This window comes from Apteryx rowi, unplaced genomic scaffold (assembly GCF_003343035.1).
Source record: "Apteryx rowi isolate R43461 unplaced genomic scaffold, aptRow1 scaffold_263, whole genome shotgun sequence".
NCBI classification, from domain to species: domain Eukaryota; kingdom Metazoa; phylum Chordata; class Aves; order Apterygiformes; family Apterygidae; genus Apteryx; species Apteryx rowi.
The window spans coordinates 980,157-1,005,957 of NW_020449008.1; the positions used below are offsets into that span (position 1 = coordinate 980,157).

The 25,801-nt window shown below is 40.4% G+C and overlaps 1 protein-coding gene across 5 annotated transcripts in view; it reads left to right on the forward strand.

The window, feature by feature from the left end:
• PARVB (parvin beta) overlaps positions 1–24,858 on the forward strand; it is a 65,338-nt gene extending 40,480 nt beyond the window's left edge. For all 5 annotated transcript variants that reach the window (XM_026067829.1, XM_026067831.1, XM_026067832.1 and 2 more), the window contains 8 exons: positions 92–207; positions 5,439–5,497; positions 7,188–7,207; positions 9,003–9,064; positions 10,945–11,013; positions 13,299–13,400; positions 16,511–16,583; positions 21,148–24,858. In XM_026067829.1, coding sequence (XP_025923614.1) covers positions 92–207; positions 5,439–5,497; positions 7,188–7,207; positions 9,003–9,064; positions 10,945–11,013; positions 13,299–13,400; positions 16,511–16,583; positions 21,148–21,224 — 578 coding nt within the window. In that variant the 3' untranslated portion in view covers positions 21,225–24,858. The remainder of the gene's footprint in view (positions 1–91; positions 208–5,438; positions 5,498–7,187; positions 7,208–9,002; positions 9,065–10,944; positions 11,014–13,298; positions 13,401–16,510; positions 16,584–21,147) is intronic.
• The last annotated feature ends 943 nt before the right edge of the window (positions 24,859–25,801 follow it).

Genomic DNA, 25,801 nt, shown 5'->3' on the forward strand with positions numbered 1-25,801 from the left:
TTTCAGTTTCGCAGCTTTTTTTCCAGAGCTGTTTGTTTAAAATCAGGCTTCAATATGCTTACATTTGCTTCTTTTTCCATGTTCCTTGCAGCAATCCATGGCAAGAATCTGATTTCCATTCTTCACCTGCTGGTAGCTTTGGCAATGCATTTCCGGGCTCCCATTCGACTGCCTGAACATGCGTCTGTACAAGTGGTAGTTGTACGGGTGAGTATGAACGGGTATGAGAATGCGATCAGAATAATCACTGGTTATCATGCTGATTTTATACTACAGGCTGCTTCTATCCATTGTCCCTCTGCCATTCTTCAGTTAGAAAATTCTTGTCCTAGTTGTTCAGTGAATCCTGGTCCTGGGAACCCATCTTTTTCCATATTTAAATATGGTCCTAAGAATATCATATGCCTAGTATGCTTGGGATTGCTGTTTGCTACCGCAGTATCAAGTTAAAAGCATGTGATGGGATATTGTGTGAAAGAGAATGGTGCCTCTAACTTTTGGCAATTTAATAAATGATTTCTGCCATTTGTAGAGAAGCCATTCAAACACAAATAGTACATGGAGGAGTTTCAGCATGTAGAATCTCCCTCGTTTGGAAATCCTGTCACTGATGATGTTTTCCCCCAAAGATGTATTATTCAGACTTTGACTTGTTGTTTTCCTTGGTGTGCTTGGTGACTTTCATCATTTCTTTCAAAGCCTTGTGTTTTTGTTAGCTTTCATTAGTTATGGGAAAGAGATCTGACTTGAGGAACCTTGACTTCTTGTCTCCTGCCCTAGATATTGCTATATTTATTCCTTTCTCTGCTTGGTGTTGACCATTTCCTGTCAGTCTACAAACACGCTATTTTCAGAGCATATGTACTCTGGCTTTTTATCTTGCCTTCTATCCCAGCAGAGACTTCCATGGCAGTATTGTCTGTAGCATTTGAACCCGGCTTTTCCAAACAGCTGTTGAAATACTAGGTAGAGCTGTTCCAGCTGGCTGCTCTCCTGGTCACACCATGACTGTTCGCGGTGGTGGGCAACACTGTTGTTGTGAGGCAGACTCAGTTGCTAGCAACAGGCTGTGCAAGTGCCTTCTGTACATTTACTGTTAGGGCTGTCAGATTTTTAAATAGGATTCCTTTCAAGAACCGGGAACGTAAAATGGTCTCATACTCTGCTTTGCAAATGCGAATCCCCTTACATGATGAAATTGCGTGGTGGTTGATTAGGCAAGCCTCACATTGCATTAAATTAAATGATGGCATTTTCCAGGCTGCCTGCCTGAGTGCTTTAGAGGCACAGGGTATGGTGTAAATGGGAACTAATGGATACTCCCTAGCTCACAATAAATGTATGTGTTATCGTTTAGAAGTGCTTTTGAACTGCTTTCAGACAGTTCTTTCAGGCAGTCTTTTCATTTTAGGAACTGTGAGTTAGGTATAAAGCAGCATGACCAGGAAGAGAAGATTGATTTCCTTTTTATCTTCTTTTGATTATCTTAGAAGGGTGTGGGGAAAAAATGTATGTATAAAGTGATCAGCAGTCCTTCAACCTGTGACGTGTCAGAAAAAAACTGTAAGAGTAGATGTTTCCCTTTCCCTGTCCTTCTTTACAGCTCCAGGACACCCTCCTGTAGTGGAGCAAAGGCTGTGGAGAAGGTGGCTTTACATCCTTTCACGCTGGAGGGGTAGAGAGAAGACACCTACAGAGAGGATCTGGTTCACCAGAGTCCTGAGTCTTGACATGAGGCAGGGTTGAGGTGAGGATGGGGTGAGATGAAGGCTGACGGAAACTAGGGAAGGAAAGAAACAGCAGCTCCCGTGTCCTCAGGGGAGTGCTCAAAGGTGTCAGAGCAGTAATACAAGGTGAGTTAATACATAGCATGAGAGGCCAAGTAGAGTCTGGTGTCCTGGAGGTGGTTATGGCAACTGCGGGCTGTGAGCCTCCCTTAGCTGGGCCCATGCGAGACGGGGCTTTTTTCAATCCTCCTATCTCATTGCCAGGCAGAGCTTGCAACTCTTCACCTTATTTTTATTTAAATGGAAGGGAAAGCATAGTATAAACTGAAACATGTTTCTTCTGCAGTGTTTCTAGAACAGTAATCTTTGCCTTACAGTTTGGTAAATTGGATTTTTGTAGTTCATCATTCATCATCTAGTTTAAAAATACATGCTGATTCAGTAACACAGATCTCTCTAAATGGATTTTGGCCTTTGTTATACTAAGGACAAACAGAAGAATGGTTATGAGGTTAGCATTATGCCTAATCCAAATAAGAAAACTATTATAATATAGATTATTATTATTATCAATATTATTGTTAAATGATCTCTTATTAAATATCCCATTCATGATTAGGTTTCTGCCAAACTAGATCATGATAAACACCTCTTCTTGCCTGAAGTGCATTTAAAGGGATTAACCAACAGTTTATAAAGTGACTTCTTCGTAAAATTACAGAATTGACCCAGGAGCAAGAAAACCTTGCAAGATATTGTGGGGGTGTTGTGCAAGAACACACCCACACTGAAATTTTCAAAATCAGTTAAGTCCCACTTTCATGGGACACTTAGGTTTTTCATTGTCAATATGCTGAGCTGTTGGCACATCATGCAGCTTCTTGCCCAGAAGGGCAGTTCTCACAATATGAAAATGMCAGAGTTGTACTGGCTTAACAAGTTGCTGCTTAGCCAAGTTAGTGTGTGCATTTTCATAGCCTGTGTCAGAGCAATGCAGAATACCTTACTAGCTTGTGTAAGTGCTGTGGACTTTGTTTTCTGATTTTCAGTGACCTGCCTAGTAAATGGAACAATATTATGACAGCACTGTGCTACAGGGAAAGTATTTATCGAGCTCTCCAAAGACAGGTGGTGATTTTACTCTTCTCTGAAATTCTGCCCTTTCTTAAGAATCTTGATTGGTTCTCAGGTGCTAGACTAAGACTTTCCTGTGTTGCTAGATTCTGGTTTTTGATTAAAATAGAATGTTTTAAGCACAGCAGTACACGTCCAAGTTATACATGAAATGCCTAGTAGAGCAAGGATTTAGGTGAGTCTTTTAGTTAAGATCTTATTGATAGCCACTTCAGGTGCTGAGTTAAGAGTCTAAGATTGTACTTGTTTTAATACTTGTGTCATTCAACATTTGCCTCTTGTTCCAACCTTCCTCAATTAGGGCAGGGAGGGAGAAACTTTGTGGTTTCAGTGCCTACTTCCAGTGAGAACTGAATATCCTGAGATTTTTCTCCCAGCTGATTCTACCTCCTGATATTTGAAACATGAATTTACAGCGCATAAATGCTCAGCAGTGATTCAGGAAAGCAAAAGTATTATTGGAAATCAGTGTAAAAATTGTTAAGGCATACTGTATGTCGGTTATTTTTACAGGGCTCAGTAACTGTTGTCTTCTGCACTTACCTTTTCTCATTTTTAAAATTGCAGCATGTGCCACCTTGGTGCCCCTGGGAGATCTGAGGTATTTTTGCAGTAATTTTCTTGAAGTCTGAATTGCAGGCTGAAAGGTCAGAGGCAAAGCAGGGTGGAGAATAAATATATCTGGTGGCCGTGATGCAGAAAATCAGAGTTTTATTAAAGATTGGCATTTGTTTTTGGATTGCAAGGCTGAGGGACCTAGGCTTGTTGTAAGAACAGCATGCTCAGCTGCCTGTTAGGCAGCTACAGAGAAAACTGCTGCCATTTCTACCCCTTGGGGAATCAGTGTTGGCATCCATTCTTCTTTCTCATCAACTGTCTGGAGGCATTATTCACTAGTCACCACTTACTGCGTTTTTTTGCTCACAGTTTATAGCTTCTTCCCCCTGAAGTACATGATGCCTGGAAGGTGTGCAGAAACCTGTGTTAGTAGAGCAGAGGCTTGTTGGGATGGAATAAAGGCAACATTGTTTTGTATTCAAGAAAATACTGCCCTGTCAGATGCTTCCTCATTTTTCCATCCGTGCTGTCATCCTAGCTTGTTTTACCAAACCTTCTGACACAAATCCTATGATGCCCTTAGGGGAGCAGAATTAGATGCATTTGTGATAGGGAACTGAGGTATCTGCAGACATGGCCAGCTGGCTAGATCTCGTGCAGGGCCAGGTGCTGGCATGAATGGTGGCAGCAGAATGGTGGGAGACAACTGCTCCCACCATGCTTTCAGCCAGGTTCCCTGGGTGGCTTGAGAAAGCAACACTGCCTTCATTTTTTGAACAGGGAGTGGAAGGGAAGGAATACTTGCTACTGGTTTTTAGGTTTAAATTTTTATTCCTTACATTGCTTCTGGGGAAGGATGTGTTTCTCTTCAAAGCTGTTCTCCCTAGTAAGTTCTTGTTTGGGGTCACCTGGTGAAAATGATTTAGATGGCATGTGTATGAAGAACTGGTGCCTCGCAGGGGAGGTTTTCCTGCTCACCAGAGCTAGCAGCTCTTCTTGTTAACTGTGCTGCAAGTCTTGCTGACAAGACCTAGTTCCTAGATAACTGCTGGGATGTGAGCTCTTTGTGACGGCTCCTTCAACTTGGAGAAGAAAGGAAAAAAATTCCCCCTTTTCAGTCAGAAGGCTATATCCCATAATTTTGGAGGGGACCCATATACTCAGTGGAAGGACATGTTAAGGAAGTTTTGGAATCAAGTAAATGTACTTCCAGGCTCCAGTGAGAGGCATGAGCCATGTCTCCAAAACTCTGGAAAGGCTCAGAAACATTTGGTCCCACCTCTGTTAGGGGGCTGTGTCTTAATAGAGTCTGGAGAAAGCTGTTTTGAAATTGAACCTCATCAGATGTTATCTCTTTGTTGGGTGTAAGAGCTTATGCAGAAAATCACCTGAGGAAAGAAAATCCAATAAAAGGGAAATAATTTCCACTGTGAAATCACTAGTCATGCTTTTTGTGCTCCCTGCATTTCCTTGGCGGATGTGCGCCTGACAGGAGCATGACTGATGACCTCAGCCAGACGCCTGCTCCTGGAGAGCCTCCCATCCGCACTGAGCTCTTTGCCAGTGCACCTAAGCCCTGGCCTGGGGGCAGCAGTCCTTGTTATTTCAGTCCAGACCCCTCCTGAGAGCCAGGCTGCCAATTGTGTCAAAGCGTTGGTTGATTCCGTGATACGAACAAGCATCCCTGGGGAACTTAAGACAGGGCTGACAAACTCTCTCTAATTTGTGTTCCAGGCAGCATGTTGCCTCTGCTCTCAGGAGAATTGCTAATGACTGTATAGGCTGTAGATCTACATACGTTTCCCAAACGTTCATTTGGCCGTTGGCCTGACAAATGCCGCTGCTCTAGGACTGAGCCCTCCTGTGTCAGCCCTTCCGCTGCAAAACTTGGTCTTAGCAGGCACGTTTTATACAGCGTCTCCCCTGGATTTCTGAAATACGATGAAAGCTGCAGAACCCCTAATGAGCTTGTCCTGTATTAATGCATTCTCAGTTTCTAACTTCCCTTTCGGTTTCCAGAAACGTGAAGGTCTTCTTCAGACCGCTCATGTTACGGAGGAGCTCACAACTACGACAGAGTAAGCACAAAATGCTTTCTATTTAGTGTCAGAGTGTGTCTGTGGGTGCATGATGTGAAATCATTTACAGAGACAAAGCAGAGACGTAATTTTCCTCGCTACTGCTGCTAAATTAACAAAATCCCATGCATTGCCTTTTTAAATATGCAGAAACAACTTTGTTTCTGGAAACATGTTGCAAAGCAGAAATGAATCTTCTTTGCAGTCTTGTGTTACAAAAGCTTTTCACTGGGTATTTCATTGAGAATGAACTTTGTGGAATTTTTTTTTTTGCTGCACGTAGCCATGTATAACCGATTTCTGCCCAGTGCTGTTGCCTCTCTCAAATAAAGGGCCAGTGAAGATATTTTGGGAAAGAATTAAGCAATTCCTTGAAATACCTCTCAAAACTGGAGTGATACCCCATAAAAGGTGGGAGGAGAGATGTTCTCTATTTCATATAGCGCCTCAAGAAAAAGAGCTCAGCAAAAATAAATTAAACAAACCTCTTCTCTCCACAGTTTTTGCAATGACTTTACTTGGCTTTATGTTTTTACTTTTTTTTTTTTTTTTAAACAAGGAAGAGCTAGACATGCACTTTGGCTGCAAATAAAAGCTGAGAGTCTTCTTCATGTGGCCTGAAGGCAACTCTTCTAACAGGGGCTTACATGAGCCCTCCTTCAGTTTATCAGTGTATTGGCTCCCTGTAGAGTTGGCTCAGCTTTCCATGACTTTGAAGATAAATGAAATACCATGTGGCTTGCTCGGCAGGGAAGATCTTTCAGATGGAAACGTTCAGAAATTAGATCATAACATTTCTGTGTGGACATTAAAGATCTCATAGTGTTTTTTGTAGGATCAGAGCTTTGCCTCAGTATTTTGAGCCAAAATTCTTCCCTGCACTCCTGTGTTCTTGAACAATGTGTTTAGCTTGTCCTCTCCTTCAGATGTGGTTCGTAAGATGCAAACTGTGCAGTGGGTTTTGGACATCTTTAGCGAGAAAGATGCTTACAGATAGGCATGTGGGTTTATACATGTGTTTTATTAAGTTCTTTAATATCATACAATATTAAGAGGTTAATATGTGTTGCATACTCAAATATAAGTAGAAGTACAAAAAACTCCAGAACCAGCAGAATCCAACTTTTATTGAATACTTTCAAATTTCCCTGTGCAGATCGGGGCCTGATTCTCAGCTGATAATCATCTGCATATGTCTGGTGATGTCACTGGCTGTGGATATGATTCATATGTAGCTGTATTAGTTACATAACATCCAGAGATGATATATGTTTTCTTCCTTCAGAGAAAACAGATTAAAAGGGGCTAGATAATACCTAGCCTTGCTCATTCTGAACTATGTGATGTAGTCTCTGCTGACTGTATATGTGGAAACTGTACGCAGAAAGATATATGTTCATTCACTCTTCATCATAAAAATGATTTTGCATAAGAAATCATAATTATATATAAAACATAATTATGCATTTCCATTCATTTCAAATGTATCTTCCTGATGTCACTGGTGGTCTGCTGGGGACATTCCTGCAGCACGTTGGGTCTGGTCTGCAACATGCTCAGCCTTCTAGCTTGGTAGGAGTGGATAGCCCTCGGCGTCTTGCAGGAAAAGGCCCGTCAAGCCCATGGTCTTGTCTTTTCAAAGTGGTTATTCGTGAACTAACCTAGTATTTTTGAATGCTCTGACTTGCAGGATGATGATGGGAAGATTTGGTAAGTAAAAAAGTTGACTCTGAAATTTTTTAATTTATGTCAGGCACAGAAATTATGTCTGTTTTCCTTGAACAGATTAAGACAGTGGATTGAGCAATTCCACAGAGTTGGAATGTATTGCGGGGGCAGGTGTTTTACTGCAGTCAGATGTGGAGCATAATGAGTAGAGCCAGATCATCCTGTCCTTTGCTCTTTGGGCTGGTCTCTATTGATTTTTCACTCATATGTAACGAATGGGGACGCTGCCACAAAGAGCAAGATTTTGTAGTACTGTTCTTAGTGGCTTTCAAGCAAAAATCTTTGCAACACCTGACAATAAGAGTTACGCTTTCTTCAGAGTGTGACTATTTAAATAGTATATACATGAACATATGAAAATTACTGAAGCACAGGTATATGGTAGAAGATCTAAGAAAGCTTTATTTGCTTGTCCACTTTCAGCCATCAATCATTGCCTCTCCTAATTCCTTTGCATGAAGTATCTTATCCCATCCCTGCTCACCAGGGATTTTACTGACCAGAGAACTGGTCTTCTAAACACATAGCAAAAGTTTTGGTGTTGCTTCCAAGAGACTTCTCTCTCTTTTGCATAGCCTGACTCTCACTGTGTTGGTTTTGTTAGTGGCATTAAATCACTTCCACTCATCTGAGAGACGTGAGCTCCTCTAAAGGACTCTATGAGACTAAGAACAGGTCATTTAGTTTCTCTGTTTCCCAGCTGTAATATGTGAATGCTGTCATTTTCCTTCCCAGTAGAATATGTGCATTAATGAGTAAAAAGGTATTTGGAAAATAAATAATGTGAGGGTGGGAGGTATATAACATATATCCTTAAATACCAAAAGAGTTTGGATAATAAATTGGTTTGTTTATTTATTTTACCATAGTAAATATTAAAATGTGTTCTGCAAATGAAAAGAATGTGAACATGGAACAACAGTTGAAACCCCCCCCCCAAGTTTTTCAGCAATGCTTTTTGATATTTGTTTTTTGCACAACTGCAATTGGTTAGGTTTTTTTTTTTTTTGGTGCTTTACCTGATGATGACAGTTCAATTTATAATGTYATCCAAAAAACCTCAGTATTTGGAAAATTTCAGTCAGTTCTAAGCTGCCACAGTGTGAAATACTGCACTTCTATATTAAATTTAGTAGATCTTAGATTGGATTAGGTATTGTTACAAAGTGCTCTGAAGATGTTACACTTCTACAGTAATTTAAATTTTCATACTGTGTATTGGGTTAGAAAACACAGGTAAGTAAGCTTTGCTCTTAGTACATCACTGAATCAGGTCTTATTCATGTGTTCAATTTTAAGCTTTACTGAAGTCAAGGATACTGCCAATAAGCTTAAAATTAACAGTAGGAGTATCTGATTTTGATGCTGAGCAGTCATCATGAACATGGCTATAATTATTGCTATACTGTAGAGCACCAAATAAGGTGATGTTTCAGTAGCCCACTGTTTAAGTTAAGACTGGAGCACAGTGAAAATTTATGTTTCATTTTAATTTTTCCCCCACCTGCATATTTTGTGTACAAATTATGAATGGCAGAAAAGGAAAATCAGTGAACGATATGTTTATTTTCAGTTAACCCTAAAATTCCTAGTGCAGTTTGCTCTGGCCTTTGGTTAGGTGCCAAAATAGGGGAATGATTTTAGCTTAAGTCTCTGTCATGTGGTTTTCTAATACAGACCCTCAGGCATGTGACATAACTTGCTTTGCATACTTGGCTGTTACAGGTGTGTTGATTTTTTTTTTTTTAACATTGTTTTTATTTTTCTGTAAAACCAGAGCGGGATGCCTTTGACACACTCTTTGATCATGCACCAGATAAACTCAGCGTAGTCAAGAAGGTAAAATAAAAAATTCACATTTTGTTTTCTACATTGTTTTTTTTGTTATGCTTTTGAAAGATATCCAGAAATATCTGGCAAATAACAGAAGATGATTCTGAAATAATAAAACAGGCTGTGTGTCCCCAGAAGATCACTATTTCAGAGCCAGTGAGGCCTTGATTCACTGGCTGCGGTCAGGCTTGTATGGTTGTTCTTGTTTCTTGCATTGTGAGACACACAGACACTGTTAGATTGCAGTCGCGTATTTTGTTTTGGCCTCACCTAAGTGGGATGAAAAGGTTACCTTCCCCAGCCAATTGCTTGTCATCTTATCTCCCTCCTCTCCTGCCAGAGGTTAGCGCTTTCTGTAACAGTATAACTGCTTCTGCAATTGCTCCTGTATCTCATTCAGTCAAAATAGTGCAGGAACAGCTGCTCTGCAAAGTATCTGAGGTAATTTCAGAGCATTCTGACTGGACAGTCATATATGCTTTTATATGCCAGGTGTTGTCCTCCAGCAGAGAGCGACTGGGCTGTAGGGTAACGAGTAACTGGCAGTGGTGGCTTCTTTGCTAGCCAAAATAGTACTTGTGTCTTCAGTCTCCTGAAGAAGCAGCTGCAGTTTAGTTTTCAGCTCATTTTTGTACTACAGATGTTCTTCCACAACTGGAAATCATTTTCCATAGTACCCTGCAATTGAGGAGGAATAGGTAGAAATGTGATTCTCCCATAAACATGTATGCTAAATATAATTGAGTGCTTTCATCCTAGAGCTCTTCTACTTAACGCTAGCTTGAATGATCTTCTGGTTTCTCCTCCAAGGCTAAGCACCATCACACAGCAGGCACATCTGTACACAAACCTGTTTTTCACATGGCTGTTTGTGGTAGGCAGAGTGCAGGGGTAAAGTAGCCATTGATCTCTGCCAGCTTTTGTTAATGTTTTCTTCTGGAAGAGAATGGATAAAGAAGAAACTCCACGTTATTCCATCAGTGTTTTCCAACATGACTATTAAACTACTTAGCAGAACAGTAGTACTCAAAGTTCAGAATTGTAATTTGTCTCTTCACTTTATATGAAATAGAGGTTGTATGCATTTAAAATAATGCTGTTAAATCTATAGCAGATTTTAACTTTCCAAGCTGAAATTTCTTCTAGAGAAATGTTAAAGTTGTTAGAGAATTAAATTAACTCTCTACATGTAATAAAAATGTTAACATGCAGCTCTCTGTCCCTCCTGGGAGCGTTTTAAGCAGGCTGCCAGATCTCCATGCTTGAATATGTTAGTGCGTATTTATGCTCTTGTTACCTACCTGGTTCGTAGGAGCAGGACCTTGCCCAACTGCTTCCTGTGGGAATAGAAGTACATAATACAGACTTGGGGAACATCCTGTCTGCAATTTGCTAATCTATATGCACTGATCGCTTGGGGAACAGAGGCGAGAGTGAAACTGTGTGCTGTTGACATCTTCTTTTGGGAGTCTTAGCTCAGTGCTGGTGATGCCTTGCTCCCCAGCAGCAGATCTTCTCCAAGAACCTGAAGAGATTCATGCAGGCAGTAAATGCAGCTATTGCTTGCTTCATCTTCACAAAGAACTTACAAAAGAACCAATGTCATCAGAGTTTTCCCACAACACTGTAATATGTTTAATGTGCTAGGAAAAATAACTAGAAAGAAGTATGTAATAGCACCATCTGGTGACTTCTGCCATATGTTGCAACAAAAATGTCTGTACTGCTGAGTTGTTTTCAATTTTGTATACTTCTTTATGCAAAAGCAAATAGTTCATGGTGGTATTTATTAAACTTAAAAATGTATTAAAAGAATATGTTAACCCTTTCACATAGACATTGACTATAGTTTCTAACATTGTTGATTCTGGTATTTTCTTTTGTAGTCTCTGATCACTTTTGTGAACAAACACTTGAACAAACTGAATTTGGAAGTAACGGAGTTAGAAACCCAGGTAGGAGACATGATTTTTTGTGTGTATTCTCACTGTGTAAATTACAAATATAAGCCCTTGTTCCATAAAACCTTGTTATGGAGCTGCTTATCTTTGGGTATGTGGATTTATGAGATCGGAGGCTTTATCTTTTAAATAGCAATTACATGCATTGATGTTTGCTTCCTTTACTCATGCTTACACATATTTTATGTTGCTGATAATTTGCACTCCATTTTGTAACGTGAAATTCTTGAATAATTAATATATTCATGTTAATGACTGTAGAATATGGCTGGGTTTCAGGGCAATTTGTCTCTTGGATCAAAGTGGAATGCTGCGAAGCAGTTGCTATAGTTATGGGTGGTTGACAGGTTGTGTCTTTTCTTGCTGTGAGGGTTCATGATGAGCTGGTGTAAGTTCTTAATAACTGGCTGCCTGGGGCTCTCTGAAGGTCTGTGGACTGCAGTGTGCAGTCCATCATAGAGATATCATTGCTAGCTTTGATCACATCAAAGTGGGGGCTGGAAACAATTTTGTGGTTGCAGCACAGGCCTTCATATGCTGCTCTTCATCCTGCTGTTTGGAGCGCATGTGCACTGTGCTTGCTTTCCAGCAGTGTGAATTAGCAAGTCTGAGCTCTTCTACTGCAGTGGCTTGAGTGCCCTTGGTACCCAAGTTAGCTTGTTTAAAGCTCCCTGAGGTAGCCGCCAGCCAYCTCAGCCTGCTCCACAGAAGTTCCCTGTCTCTTGCTCAGAACTGGGTAGTGAATATGCTTGGAAATCTCAAGTGAGTGTGAATCTGAATCTTGGTGGCAGTGGGGTAGTTCTCACTCTGCAGGTGAAATTATGCAGATTTCACACATGGTTTTGGCTATGTTTTAATAATGGAAACAAATATTCTTTCCAAAGTCTGCTGAACCTTGGACACATGGTTATCCTAGTGTCCTGGCAAAAAGGGGAGCATGGCATCTAGAGAATTATTCCTGGACTATCAGTAATTGGCTTAACTCTGGCTTAGTCTAGTACCAATCATTCACTGCTATTTTGTAGCTTTGCTGAAGCAAATAGGTGACTTCTCCCTGGATATGTGCTGTCATAAGAAATTGTTGCTCACTGCCTTGGAAGTCTCCAACAATTTATTTTCAAAAAGGATAGTGAATGTCACATACACCATATCAGAATCACAAGTGAGAATTCTGTTTGAAATATAGAGCATCACCCGTAGCTAGCCAGGAAGGTAGTCTGTCTGGTAGGAATGCTGAACAGTATTACTGAAAGTATTTAGTGTAGAATTTAGTATTTACTGAAACCATAAACAATCTGTTTTGGCTTTGAACAAACTTTTTTTGTGAGGTTAGATTTCCTACCTGTGACATGGTAGACTTAATTTCAAGTTCTGATTAAGGCCAGAGATTTGAATGTCCAACTCACCTGAGCTAAAAGAGGGATTGTATTTGAAATGACCACTTACTGTAGTAGTAGAGCTGGAAGTATATTATGTGGCAACATATTTCCTAGGAAGTCTCTTTTTTTTCCTAATTGAAAAAATCTACTTGAACACTGCAGTGAAGTTGGCAATCTTTCTGAAGAAAAAGAATGAGAGTGAGCAAATGCAAGAACATACATACATACATACATACTTTTACCTCACCCTGAAGTATTCAGTAGTCTTGTGAATAGGGAACTGACTGGAGATACAGTGGACCTTGTTTTCAGTCGCTGCCTCATTCAAACCAAATACTCTGCAGCCCTAGGAGTGCAAATTGTAGGCAGCTCCCAGGTGAATTACTTCTAATTTCTTCTGCTTAGAGCTATTTGCTGTATGTAAATAATTTAAATAGTCGTTGGCACATGATCTTGAATGGGTTAATGTTATAGCTGTTGGGCTTGTTTTACTCAGGAAATATGAAATAATGCTACCAGATGTAGGGAGAAAGCCTGGTATCCTGTATTTTTTTTTTTTTTTTTAATCTGACAAGACAGTAGCTACATCAACAGGCTCCAAAGAACAGACTGGTTCAGCTTGCTGAGCTGAACTGGTGATTGCATGGGTATGGGTGGATTTGGGGAGTAGGTGAAACAAAGCCCTAAATGCTTCTGCTACACTTGCTGTCAATTCCTTGTTATGCCCGAAAGGAACAGCCTGTGCCTCCTGAGCTGTCTTATGTCTCTGCGCTAACAAACAAAAGTGGTAGAAATTGAGGTAGCTAGTTTGGGCCATGCATTCTTTGTTCTGCTTGCTTATGAATACTTGCTTGAAAGCAGATGCTTCCACCTAGGAATGTCATCAGTATTTCTATTTAGTTTGCAGATGGTGTTTACTTGGTATTGCTCATGGGTCTCCTTGAAGACTATTTCGTTCCACTTCACAACTTCTACTTAACGCCTGAAAGTTTTGATCAGAAGGTGGGTAGAAATTCCAGGTTGTATTCTTTTTGCTCTGTTGCCACACATGGTATTTTCCATTCACTGGATCCTTTCTCTTTGTGTGCAGTAAATCAGAGCCTGGCATATTCCTCTCTTCAGGAGCTGTAGCAAAGGTGCACTTGCTTGATAGTTAATAGAATTTGTACTTCTAAAAGTTGTTTGTGAAATCAAGGGATAAATCCCAGTAGTTAAGCAAGAAAGGTATTCTCTTTCTTGCATCAGATGACACACAATGTTCATGAATGTCCAGAAGGAATAAATCAGTAAGTGCTTTGTACTATCTAGTGCTTTGCATAATCAAAGTGACTTATTTACTTAAGTGTTTTCTTAAACTGTAGTACTGTTTGAAGTCCTTTTGTGCTCTGGGTGCCTTACTGTGCTTGACATGACAGTTGAAGCCTGATCTTGCCTAGTATTTACTATGTAAATAGGCAACAAAGACAAAAGGCAAGGGATGGGAAGCTGTGCTTTATCCCCATTCTTTACCCAGGGATTGGCATGAGGATAGAGTAGGTGTCACAGAATAAGTCCGTCCTGAAAACTAACCTCTGATCTCATGAGTGTCTGTTGCCTGACAGCCATCAGTTCTTTTTTCTGTAGTTTCCTTAATGTTCTTACAAACTAAGTGAATAAATATCTTTACTTGATATGTAGATGAGATGCTGTCGTAGAGGAGGTGGTACCTGGGCCATAGTCTTTGGTTGGACTGGGGTTAGAGCCTGTATGCTGAGTGCAGACAGGTAACCTGTTTTGTACCTGACCAGAGCCAGGATGGAGACCCTGATCCTGCCAGGGATGGAGCATGCAGCCAATTGCTTGTCTGAAGTCAACTTGTGAGCATAGAGATCTGGTTTTGTGTCCAGTTCCTGGCAGCAGCATCACCAGCGTTGCTGACTTTAAATTTTGAGAGAAAGTTCTAAATTACTTCTTTCTGTTTGGTAAGGAGTGAATTACTTGCTTTCTTACAGTGTTTCAGACAAAACGAACCTTGAGGAAAAGGAGTGCATTCCTTGCAGTCTGAGGGTCAGGGTATTAGGGATGGAAGGGGAGAAAATAAACGTCTTGCTCTTAGCCCCACGCTTGTTCCACTCGCCTGTATCATTTCCTAGTGTTAATGATGAGAAGGTTGTTTAACACAGCAAGCATACCTTATTATTGTGACCAAACGTTCACCTCTTCCTGCAGGTGTTCCTGAACATGCCCGCACATCTGTGCATATTTGTTGCCTGGTACCAGAATACTCTGAGCCTGACTTCAGTGCAGATCATTGCTGTCAAGCRCTCCTTGGCAATTACAGGCTGTCTGAGGGACAGAACTTTAGCATTGGTGGGATAATCCTGAGTGGATTGTGTCAGCATTGCAAGAGGGAATTAGGCTGTGCCAAATGGGCACTGTTACAGTCCCAGGCTAATGTGCTGCTGGTTGCATGGGTTATATAGGGTTATTTGACTTCTTCAGTAAATGGCTAGTTGCCATTTGGGAGCTTGAAGGGACTCCCTGAATACAAGAGATYGGGCTGTGATGTGAGAGGCCTCTCTATGCGTTAAGTTTGTGGATAGCATGGGAAATAGTTCATTTTGAATATTGAATGCTATACAGGAACTTCATAAAGCAGTAGGAAAGTGGTTATCTATTAGCTTTTGAGCAAGCTCTGTTATAGCTTTCTCTTCCTTATTTGTTGCAGTGACTTGAATTTTCTCCCTTGTAGACATGCAGGATGCTGAGCTGTAGCCTGTTCAGTCAAGATTTTATTGTTAACTGTTAAAATTCATAAAGGTTATCCAACATTCCTGAAGCAATGTTGTGTTTTTGTGAGGAGTCTTTGCTGTGAGAATAGGGTGTATGTAAATGAAGGTGAGTAACTGAGATAGATTCTGTGTTTTTTGGGAAAGGAAGAAAAAAATTAATCTCGGAAGTGATTGTTTTCGTCACAATGAGTGAGGAGACACTGGAGCAGAAGAAAAGAGATGAATAAAGTCCTGAGCAAYAAATGTCAGTGAAAGGGGCCTTTCTTCATCTTGTTGCAGGGGAGCTTTTATGCATAACTCCCTGATTTCCAAGATGAGTAGGTTTAATTAAATCTCTCCCCCTTGCTATGTATCTCCAGACCTGTCATTTGCAGGAACAAAAATGCACAGAATTCATAATCCAAATTACTTTGCTTAAATTTCAGTAAGCACAGAAAAGAAAGCTGCTGTGCAGATTTTCTCCTTAAACCAATGTTCCTTCCTCAGCAAGTATCTTCTCTTAATCTCACCTTGCATTTTTGTCTGTTTTCTTCTCTCTGACTTCACATTCATGGTGGCTTCATCCTTGGTGGCATAGTTGTGACTAGCTTGTTTTGCAGGTTCACTGCACGGTCTGTTCAGGAACTGCCACTACCAAGCACTTCTCTGACATTCATTAGAAAAACTTCATTTGACTTGTATTTCCATTTTCAAGGAGGGGAAGCAAAAGCACAAAGAGGCTAAGGGATTTGCACAAGGTCATCCAGCAAACAGCCTTGCTCCTTACTGATGATGTGCAGAGCTGATGCTGCTTGGTATATTGCTGATGATAATGCAAAAAAGATTAACCATATTTTGAAGTATTCTGTTTGGTGTTCCTCTTGCTTCATGTGTGTTTTGTAATCCCTGTTCTGTTATGCCACTTCAATTAGGTGGCTTGTTGCCAGAATGGCAAGTGATCTGCTGCAATAAAGTCTGAAGTCTCTGTCCCACATCTTATGGGAGCTCTCTGGCCTCCGCCATAGAGATTCTGCTGGTGCCTAATGGGATTTCCCAGTTCATGCAGTACCCAGTCACAGTTTTTACACTTGAAATTTGGAAATCTTCCCTTGTATCAAAAAATGAATAATATAATGATGATAATGCTATAATAATGATAATGATCTATAATGATATCTTTCATTTCTTAGTCTCTCAGAGATACTTTCTGCCATGCTCAAACATGTAAATATCTCTTACTGATTTAAATAGAATTATAATTTTGTGTGTCAAGGGGAGAGAGAATTAAGTATTTCTTTTATTTGATTAAAGTATTTTAATGCCTATATTACTTTGGGACTCTAAACAGTTTTCCTTTTTCAGGTCCATAATGTTTCCTTTGCTTTTGAGCTGATGCAAGATGGAGGACTCAAGAAACCAAAAGCTCGCCCTGAAGGTACGGACATGACATGTGGCTTCAAACTGTATATAAAGACATGGTAGCAGTTGCGTTTCAAGTGCAGCTCCATTAAAGACGGTAGGGTCACAAAGTGGAGCTGTTAGTGCACACGTTGACAGTTTTCTAAGGATTCATTATCTATGTGATATGTCCTTACCTGTGTTTCTTATCTGGAATAGATCCTCTAAGGTGTACAACTCTAGTTTTAGTGAAGGATGCAAGAGTTTTTCAGTGCTATGTTATAAAATTAGCTGGTATTCTTAGTCACAATCCTAGTAGGAAGCTTTTCATGCTGTAAATCCCATCATTGTTATACTTGGTGCTAGTTTGGACTCTTGTGATCAGATTGCAGTGATAGATAACTGAAAGTCTTTTCTTATTCTTAGGAGAGCTGGTAGCATACTCTCTTCTTGGTTTTTGTGGCCTTCAGGGTCAGAAATGAATGATATAAAAATGGATGCTTTGCCTTTAAAACCTGTGAATCTTGAAACTAATGATGAGGTCTGCAGTGTTGCTTGTGCTGGGACTAGAAAGAGGAATTAAAACTTTCTGACAGCCAGCTGAGCAGTTTTTATTCTTACTGATACAAAATGCATGCATGTTAGAGGCTTCCACAGAACAAACAGGAAAACAAGGAGCTTATGAGGAATGGTCACTGATTTAAAATGAGATAAAATGGCAACAGTAAATAGATTAACAAATAATGGAGCTGGTTGTAGTGGGGAAAAAGGCACCATATTAAATGCGTGTGTGTCTTGTCAGTGCTTTCTTCTAAATTTGGGGGTGAAAAGTGCTACTGAAGAAGAATTGAATGAAATAAAGACACTAACTTGGGAGACCAAAATTGGAGAAATGTTTTGAGTATTGGAGCTGGTTCCATGGGTTTATGTGGAGGACAAGGAAACTGGAGAAATATGAATGCAGGATCAGGAGCAGCTATTTTTTGAGTGGAAGGGTTAAAAAAGACTGTAATAAGAGACCAGGTAAGCTAAATAAACCTGATTCTGGAGTGACAAACCATTAAAAGCCTAGAAGAAGACTGGTCTAGTTGAAAGCTTGCCCTTTGTTTTGTTTTGTTTAGGGCAGTTGATCTAACAGAGGAGATAACCTCCCTGTAAGGCAATGTTATGTACACCCTTACACTACTGTGACTGAACACTGTTGCAGATCGTGTTTGGTTTGCTCCAGACATGGTGTGTGGATTCAGTAAGCAGCAGAATATCAGTATTGTTATGCCTGAGTTGGATCTTGTTGTCCATGAAAGCTTTAAATGTTTCATTAATTTAAAATTTAATTATTAATAAAAGAAAGCCAAATTAGCTCATAAAACATTCCTCTTTGCTTTATGCTGCTGCAGGATGTACAGTCTCTTGTGTATATTCCTTCCTCTTCTGTGTGTTTACCCATTCCCGTTGGCAGAAGCTCACAGCTGTTGGAGTGAGTGTGCTTGTGTTGTGTATGGGGCCGGCATTTCTTGTAAGAAAGACCGTTATTCTTGAAGAACTGCTTCTGCAAAAAGTTCTGTGGGTGACTGCTGTCCACATGTTAGGTGGATCTGTGTTCTTCAGTGTGAATTGGGTAGTAAATGCTTCTTGAATTAGTTGCTGTAGATTTTCATCACAAACATTGCGTAAAGCAGAGAATTGCAATTTTTATTTCTATACCCCATGCTTTCTGCAATGCTTGCAAAAAACATGTCTTGTTTAATATTTTAGTGTGTGTCTTGCTACCAGTGATGAACAAAAATAGGAGCATACAGGCCCTGTTCTCTGTTCTTCCAGCCCAATTCAGTAGATTGAGCCAGCAGCAGAACTTGATGCTGAATTATTGCAGCAAGAGTACATTTTAGTGGATTGATTTATTAACCTCTAAAGGGATTCTGATGGAGTGTGAAAGTTTTAAATTAATGAAATATTTTAAACCACTTTGATGATTTATAGCTGTTTTCAGTTAACATTTTATTAGTTATTGTTGGTAATGTTATGAGTGTGTATGTTTCATCTTAAAATAAGAAATGGGAGGTTGAGCATATGCTTATTCCTGGGACTGCCTGTTAGACACTGATCAATAGGGAACACTGTAATCGCCCACACAGGGAGGATGCAGCTCGCACTACGGTATTCCTTAATGTAACAAACAAAGGCATAACAAGGTCTCAAAGACAGGAAAAAGTCAAACTAGCTTTACAGTATAACTTTTGCAATGGTGAAGGTAATTAGCCATCAGTCTGAGTTGTCAAGGGATGTAGCTGGAATTTCCACCACAGGTAGATTTAAAAAGAAAAAAAACCTCTCCACTTTTAAGTTAATGTTTTTAGTTCAGCCACAGCTTGGTTAGTAAGCTCAATACAGTATTTATAAGGTGAAGGTCTCTGAAGACTGTATTTTACATAAGACCAGACTCTGTGACCACAGTAGTTTCTTCTGCCCCTAACAGTGACATGTCATTACACTGCTGATAAAAGAGCTGGGTCTGGTCCTTCCTTTAGCAGAGGCCATACTCCTCACAGATCACCAGATCACAGGTGGAGATCAGCAGCGGGTGCTGTAGCTCCAAGTGCTGCTGGAGGTTAGAAGTCAGCCTTAAATGGCTCTGGCAACATCAGGAGGGTGGATGGAGGGTGCCTGCCCGGTGCAGTGCTGCTCTGCCAGGCACCCTGCCCGTGCCAGAGCCAGCCCTTGGCCCTCATCCCAGTGCTCTGCTGCCCTGCACGCCTGGCTGCTCTCTCCRTAGGACGTGCCCTGGTTTCCTGACTGTGCTTCTAGCTTCCAGCCATGTTTCTGCTCTACCATCTAGATTTAACTTTCTCTCCACTGGTATCTTGACTTTGGTTTATGGGTCAGCCAGAGGCAATAACTGAACCCTGTGAGACCTGATCACAGCATTTTGTGCCACGGCAGCTGGCACAGGTGGTGGCAGTGGCTCAGGGAGAAGACTCATCTTGCTTTCAGGGGAAGATGGGTACCAGGGAGAAAAGACAACCAATTGGGAGGAGTAGAACGAATACCCTAAAAATCCCTGAACGTTTAGTACTCTCTGGCCATTACTCCCTTATTTGGAGCTGGCTGTTTGGGCCATTTTTTGGCATTTTCATAGTGCCAGAAATATTTTGTTTAATTGTTTTGCAAATCAAAGTGGTTGCAGGCATCAGTGGGTCAAATCTGCCAGTAGATGTCTCTACTCCAAATACTTGCCTTGATTTGCCAATTATAGAATGGGGAGCTGTTGGGAAGCATTGTTTCCCATGGCTAAATTTACATTTTAAATTCCTCTCTGAGGCAACTGGGTCTAGATATAAAAGAACCAACGCTGATCCTGCCTGTTTCAGGCTGTTATCTTACTGGGAATGTTATGACAGTAAGCAGCTTTCCATGAACCCTGGAAAATTTAGAAATATATTTCATAGTTCAGTTATCTAGGTAAGATATCCTCTTTCTTCAGGATGCATTATCTYACAGCAGTTAGGATCTTTCTTTGGTGCAGTAGAAGGTTCTGATGTAGCATATAAAATCATAAAAGAGAAAGATAAAATAATACAGTAAAAAAGGCAGAAAGAAAAGTTTGAAAGGTGACTGAAAATATCAGATGAAGTGTGGGGGTTATAGACTGTTATCCAGTATGGGGTGGAGGGGAAAGGCGGGGAGGTCCTGGCCATGATTCTTCAAAACAGGCAGTAGGTGTTTTCCTTGGATTTCACATTAATTACACATAGCCTGTTAACTGTTTGCTATCTTCTTAATTCTTTGAGTGATTTTTAAAATATCTTTTCTTCTTAATGCTGTTTCCATAGATATTGTTCACCATGTATTTTTACTTCCTCCTCCTTCTTTATCTATTTACCCTTTCCTTTCAGCTCTGTAGCCTTCTCTGTGTTTTGCCTTCCCCCCTGCAGTCCCTGRATTACATGTCTGTGGTATTTCCTGATATTTTATTATAGTAATAGGATGGGAGGTGCTAGCAGAAAACCTTTTGTTGAGAGCTACCAGAGCTGTTCCTTGGTCTAGAATGGTAAGAGTTATTAGGTAGTGTTATTAGAAAATTATTAGATAATAGAAAACTTAGAGTCTGCTGGGAGAATTTAAATTTTGTTTATTTGCCGATTGTATGATTGCAGAGTTGCTGGCACATGAGGTTCAGTGCCGCACATGATGTGTGCGGTCACTTGTTTGCTTCTTCTATGGCTAGTGTAGTCATTGTTGAAGATTCAGAAGATACTATACTAATGATGTTATTGCCAGGAGTGAGCATTTCCAAAGCCTTTATCCCAGGTCTCAGACAGAAGCAGGCTTCCTCTGTGACTAAATTTAGATGGGGAAGGGAAGATAGGTACTACTTTTCTTCTGTTTCCCAGAAAAGCTTAGCTGTGACTGTAGCATCATGAAAATGTTTGAAGTGCATCATATAGACACATTTAAAAAGCTTGACTTGGGGAGATCATACCTCTATGGGTTTTCTGTTGCTGTTCCTACAGCCTCAAAATTGAGAAGGCTTTTGTTCCTTTGAGGGCAAACAAGGAGGGAGAACTAGAAGCAAATTAAAAATTTCTCCTTTTCTTTCACAGATGTTGTCAACTTGGATCTGAAGTCTACCCTCAGGGTTCTGTACAACCTCTTCACAAAGTACAAGAACATCGAGTGATCCTGGAAGTTGCTGAGGTGTTTGTCCTTCCAACCTCCTTAGGAAAAAAAAATACAATAAAAACACCTTCTGCATGCTCTCTTTGTGCCTTACGCTATACTTCATGCATTCTTTCTGCACTTGATGGTCTCTCTTTAGCTCCTTGTATGACAATCCCATGAAAAATAATGCATGTGTATTCTGTAGGTCACTTGAAAAAGTGTTGATATTTCGCACTTTTGCCAGAAGACAGTCTCGGGTCTATTGTGTGTTACTGTCAACAAATGTTCTTCTTGTGATAAAGGAAATATACCACTTTAATAAGCAGGGAAACATGAGACCTTCCTCATGGCTGTAGACCCTTTGACACTATACAAGACTTTCTTTTCCAAACTTCTTGGTTGCTRTTGGCATTGGATGATTTTTCAGGCTAAAGTGTTAGGAATAGAAAATCAACATTGGAATTTATTTAAAAGCTGAACCTTTTCTGTTAAATAAGAGTTTTGTATGTTCTACTGGGGGGTGGGGGATTACAGGCACTATCTGAAGCTACCTGGTGAAAGCCTTGAAGACTTTTTCAGTTTTTGTTTTAACCTCATACTACTCAGTGTTATTTTCATTCAGTGTTTACACAGAATAAGTCTTGCAATGGGATGACTATGTAATCATGTCCACTTTTATTTCTTCTCCTTTGCAGGAGAAATTTGGTTGTTAGCRCTGCAGTCATTCTTTTAAGTGTGCAGCTTGAATCAGGTCAGTCAGGAGCTAGTCAAATATGCATATTAATGCATTTCCTCCCCAATCATTTCTGAAATGTACATGAGGAATAATGACAGTTATTGACGGCTTGACAGTTTAAAGTCTGACTCTTCATTTCATAGCTAAGTAGCTTTTCTTTCATAGCTAAGTTAAAGGGTCAGATTCCTGCTGAAGTTACTGGCAGCTGTACAGTTCTGGGGCTCAGTCATTTATAAACAGAGTTTTATGTATCTTCTTTCCTAAAGAGTAAAATTGAATTCCTGCTATAAATAAGAGCTTGCCTTTACTTCTGGATTGCATTGGACTATGTCAGAAATATAGTGTATGTACATAGTGCAAGCCAATGGTTAGCACTCAGGCTTGAAACTTTTTATTGATGTTCAGTTATGCCTTAAATTAATTTCATCAAGTTACCTTGTGTCGTCCCAAGAGATACTCTGCTAGGCTCTGGCCTAGTCCTATAGTCTTTTAAGCTGTTACAGATTTTAGTGGGAATCTGGTTTAAAAAAGGATTGCTAGGTTTATCCTGGAGACTCTAGTTACCTCCTAGCACCTAATGGGTTTCCTCTGTAGAGCTGTTCCTGGCTTTTGATATCTTAGATATAGCAGTGTGTACAGGGAGCCTGTGCTGGAATATGAGTAGTCTGAGTAAATTTTTGAGAAAAGCTGTTCAGAGGAAATGGGATTGTGATTTCCAGAATAAATTATTTGTGAAATATGTGTGTACTAGAACTGCTTTCCTTGGAATGCATAGGAGAGAGATTTGACCACTGAACTGCTGCTTTTATGTATCACATCAGGGACTTCTTTTTATGGACAGCTATAATTTTATGTGAAATATAAGGCAGAGTACCCCAAAGAGGAAGCAGATACCATTGCTCTGCCCCAGGGGCTCACTTGAGCCCTCTTGCAAGCAGGCTCCTATTTTTCCCTAAGAATAGACTTCTTAGACCAAGCTTTATTTACCCTTCTGAGTTCAAGAGGAAATGTGCTATCTGGATTGTTGTATAATGGAGATTTTTTCCTTCCTTCCTTCCTTCAACATTTTTTAATCTCAGAAATGTGGGAAAAAATGGGCTTTTGCCTCTTTATGTTTTTGGGTTCTGAGTTCTAGTATTGCCTTATTTGTGTCATTTCTGCTCCCCCCCCCCAAAGGTGGAAGGAGGTTCCCCTTTTTTTCCATGATAAATTCAGGTCCCATCTACCATAGAAAGTTCTGTGGGGAATCAGTGCTTGTATGTATTTTAAGAGAGCTGATCTCACTGTTTATACAGTGCCTAGTACAGTAGGACTTGAATTTCAGATGGGGCCATTAGAGACTACCATGGTGCCATCAGTTATTATAGAGGAGACTTGCAGAGGCACTGTGGGCAGCTGGGACTTTCAGCTCTCCTGAAAGTTAATGAAATTGGTCTAACTCTCTCTTGAGCTGTGAAATAAGGGTATCATGAGACTGAAAGCTGGAAGATGATTGATTGAAAGGTCTCTCAAGCTTTCTGTTTAATTCAGTGTATTAGTGGGAAACGAGGTCTGCTAAGGAGCTGTTGTTCCACCCACCTCCCTTCAGCTGAGGTGGTAGTGCCAGTGTTGTGTGTATTCTCTGAGGTGTTGGGAAAGTCTTCCAGAGAATCTAGTTTTGAAATTCCTGGCAATACTAATATCAAAAGCAAAAAGAAAATAACGAGCGGAGGTTGGGAAGAGCAGTTTCAAGTTGGGGGAGTTGGTTATTTCTGAGAAGGGGATTTGTAATTGGTATCTTCATTGCACGTGAGCAGGTTTGAGCATGTCACCAAGTTTTAAAAGGGTCTCTATTTTGTTCAGTTAGGGTTTTCTGGTCATTTTCCTGAAACTGAAATCCCTTCTCTACAACCTGAGGCATAGGTCCTTTAATATCTCGTTAATATCTCGTCAAGTTGATGCTGCAGACTTGATGTCCTGGACAGGTTGGGGGCAGGTGTCATATCCTGTGGGTTTTATTATGTTTTTAAATCTGCTGGTAAATGTTGCACAGGGAAAATGCGCTCTTCCTTCCTTAGCCGCTTGCTCTCTAGCCAGGTGACTCTTCTTGCAGACACTGTCTTTATTGTTAACTGGATTTGGAGGAGGAATGCATTTATCTGAACTGGAGCTTTATCCCAAGCAAACCAGTTTACAGAAAGGGTAATGTAGGTAAAACTGTCCCTAAACACCCATTTTTTCCATACATTTCTGCTATGTAGGTATGACACTTATCTTTTTGAGAGGAAAAGAGATAAGTCAATGTTGAAAATGTTATTCATGAACTTTTTGTGTAACTGGAGTTTTAGACATGTTCCCCTGGGGACCAGTGGGATAGATTTGCATCCTATTGAGTTCATCTGGAATACTGAATGCTCTGCAGCATTAAATCTCCCACATTTGTAAGTACTTAAGGAAACGTCTGTCTTTTCCAGCCTATGCAGCTTGCCTTTTAGATGCATCTGCTAGACATACTCAGTTCTAGTAAGCTATATTGTCACAGAAGAAGCCCAGATAGTCTCAGCTGCATTCTACTTCTCAAGATGGAAAAGCAACAATGGCATTTTTTTTGATCAGTGTAAAACCTTACAGGGCTTTCTACCCCTCTCCCCCCAAACCCAGTGCTTTCAGTATTAATGTATTTTTTAAGAACCTTTTCTACTGTTTTTAACAGTGTTTACTTTGGATTTCTAGCTACTAAAAACCAGCTTTCAGATAAAATTCTGGACTTGTCATATGCTGAACACATCCAGCTTTGTGACAAGGGTTGTGTACTGTAAGCAAGTTACAATGCAATGCTATGTTTGCTAAGAATAACAGCAGGAGTGTTGTAGAAAATCAGTGCATGGTTTGTGACAACTGTAATATTTATTCAAATAAATAAATGATGATCACTTGTTTTCTATGTCTTTTCTGGGGCTACACAGACAAGTCTGGGAGAAGAACTTTTGAAAGATGGGCTTCAGCTGTTGTCTTCATCAAGGTTCCTTGATCTATGTAAGGCCTTGTAAAGCAGTGATCATGGGTTTCTGGCACTGATAGAGCAATGAGATGTCCATGCAGACACTATTGAGCTTGTCTGTAGGTTTCATTGCCTTTTTTTTTTTTTTTTTTTTTTAAATATTGCGCTGCTACTGTACATGATCCGCTTCTTCACCTTTTCCTTTCTGCAAGAGAAAACTAACTGGATTACACTCTCTGAAGTCTGTAGAAGAGTAGGGGCTCAGTCCTTCCGCAGCAGTGCCAAGGGAAGCCTGGCATGCCAAAGCTGGAGTCTAGGAGTGTCTGCAGAGCAGCTGGGAAGCCAGAAGCCCGTGCAAGTCTGGAGGACCATTGAAAATGCCTGTGGGTTTTCCTTTTGTCTGGTATGGAGGGAGCAAAGAGTGGCTCTCTCCTAGAGTCCATAAAGCAAGATCTTGTGGAGACCATGTGGAAAATGCTTTATCAAAACTTGTTATTGGTGGGAGTACCACAGATTCCATGAATTGTTCATTGGCTGTTTCTGTGTGAGGGCCAGGTGTGTGAGGGTATGTGCACATGAGGTGTGCTTTGGGAGTGTGTGGGGAGAATTGAGGTTGAGGGTGAGATGGCATAAAGTCAAATGCAATTCTGACACAATTTAGTAATGCTGTTCTACAGCTGGATACTTTATGCACTTGTGACAGCATTGTTTCTTGAAGGAAGATGAATGCTTGTCCGTCATGTATTTCAGACCATCGTTCTTTTAGCACTGTGGAGCTGTAYTGTGAACAAAGCTTTCAATGAAGAAGTTACTGGAGCCGCCAGTGCAAGTAGGGAGAGACCTAGTAGATAAAGATCAATTTTCCACTACTTAATTCTTG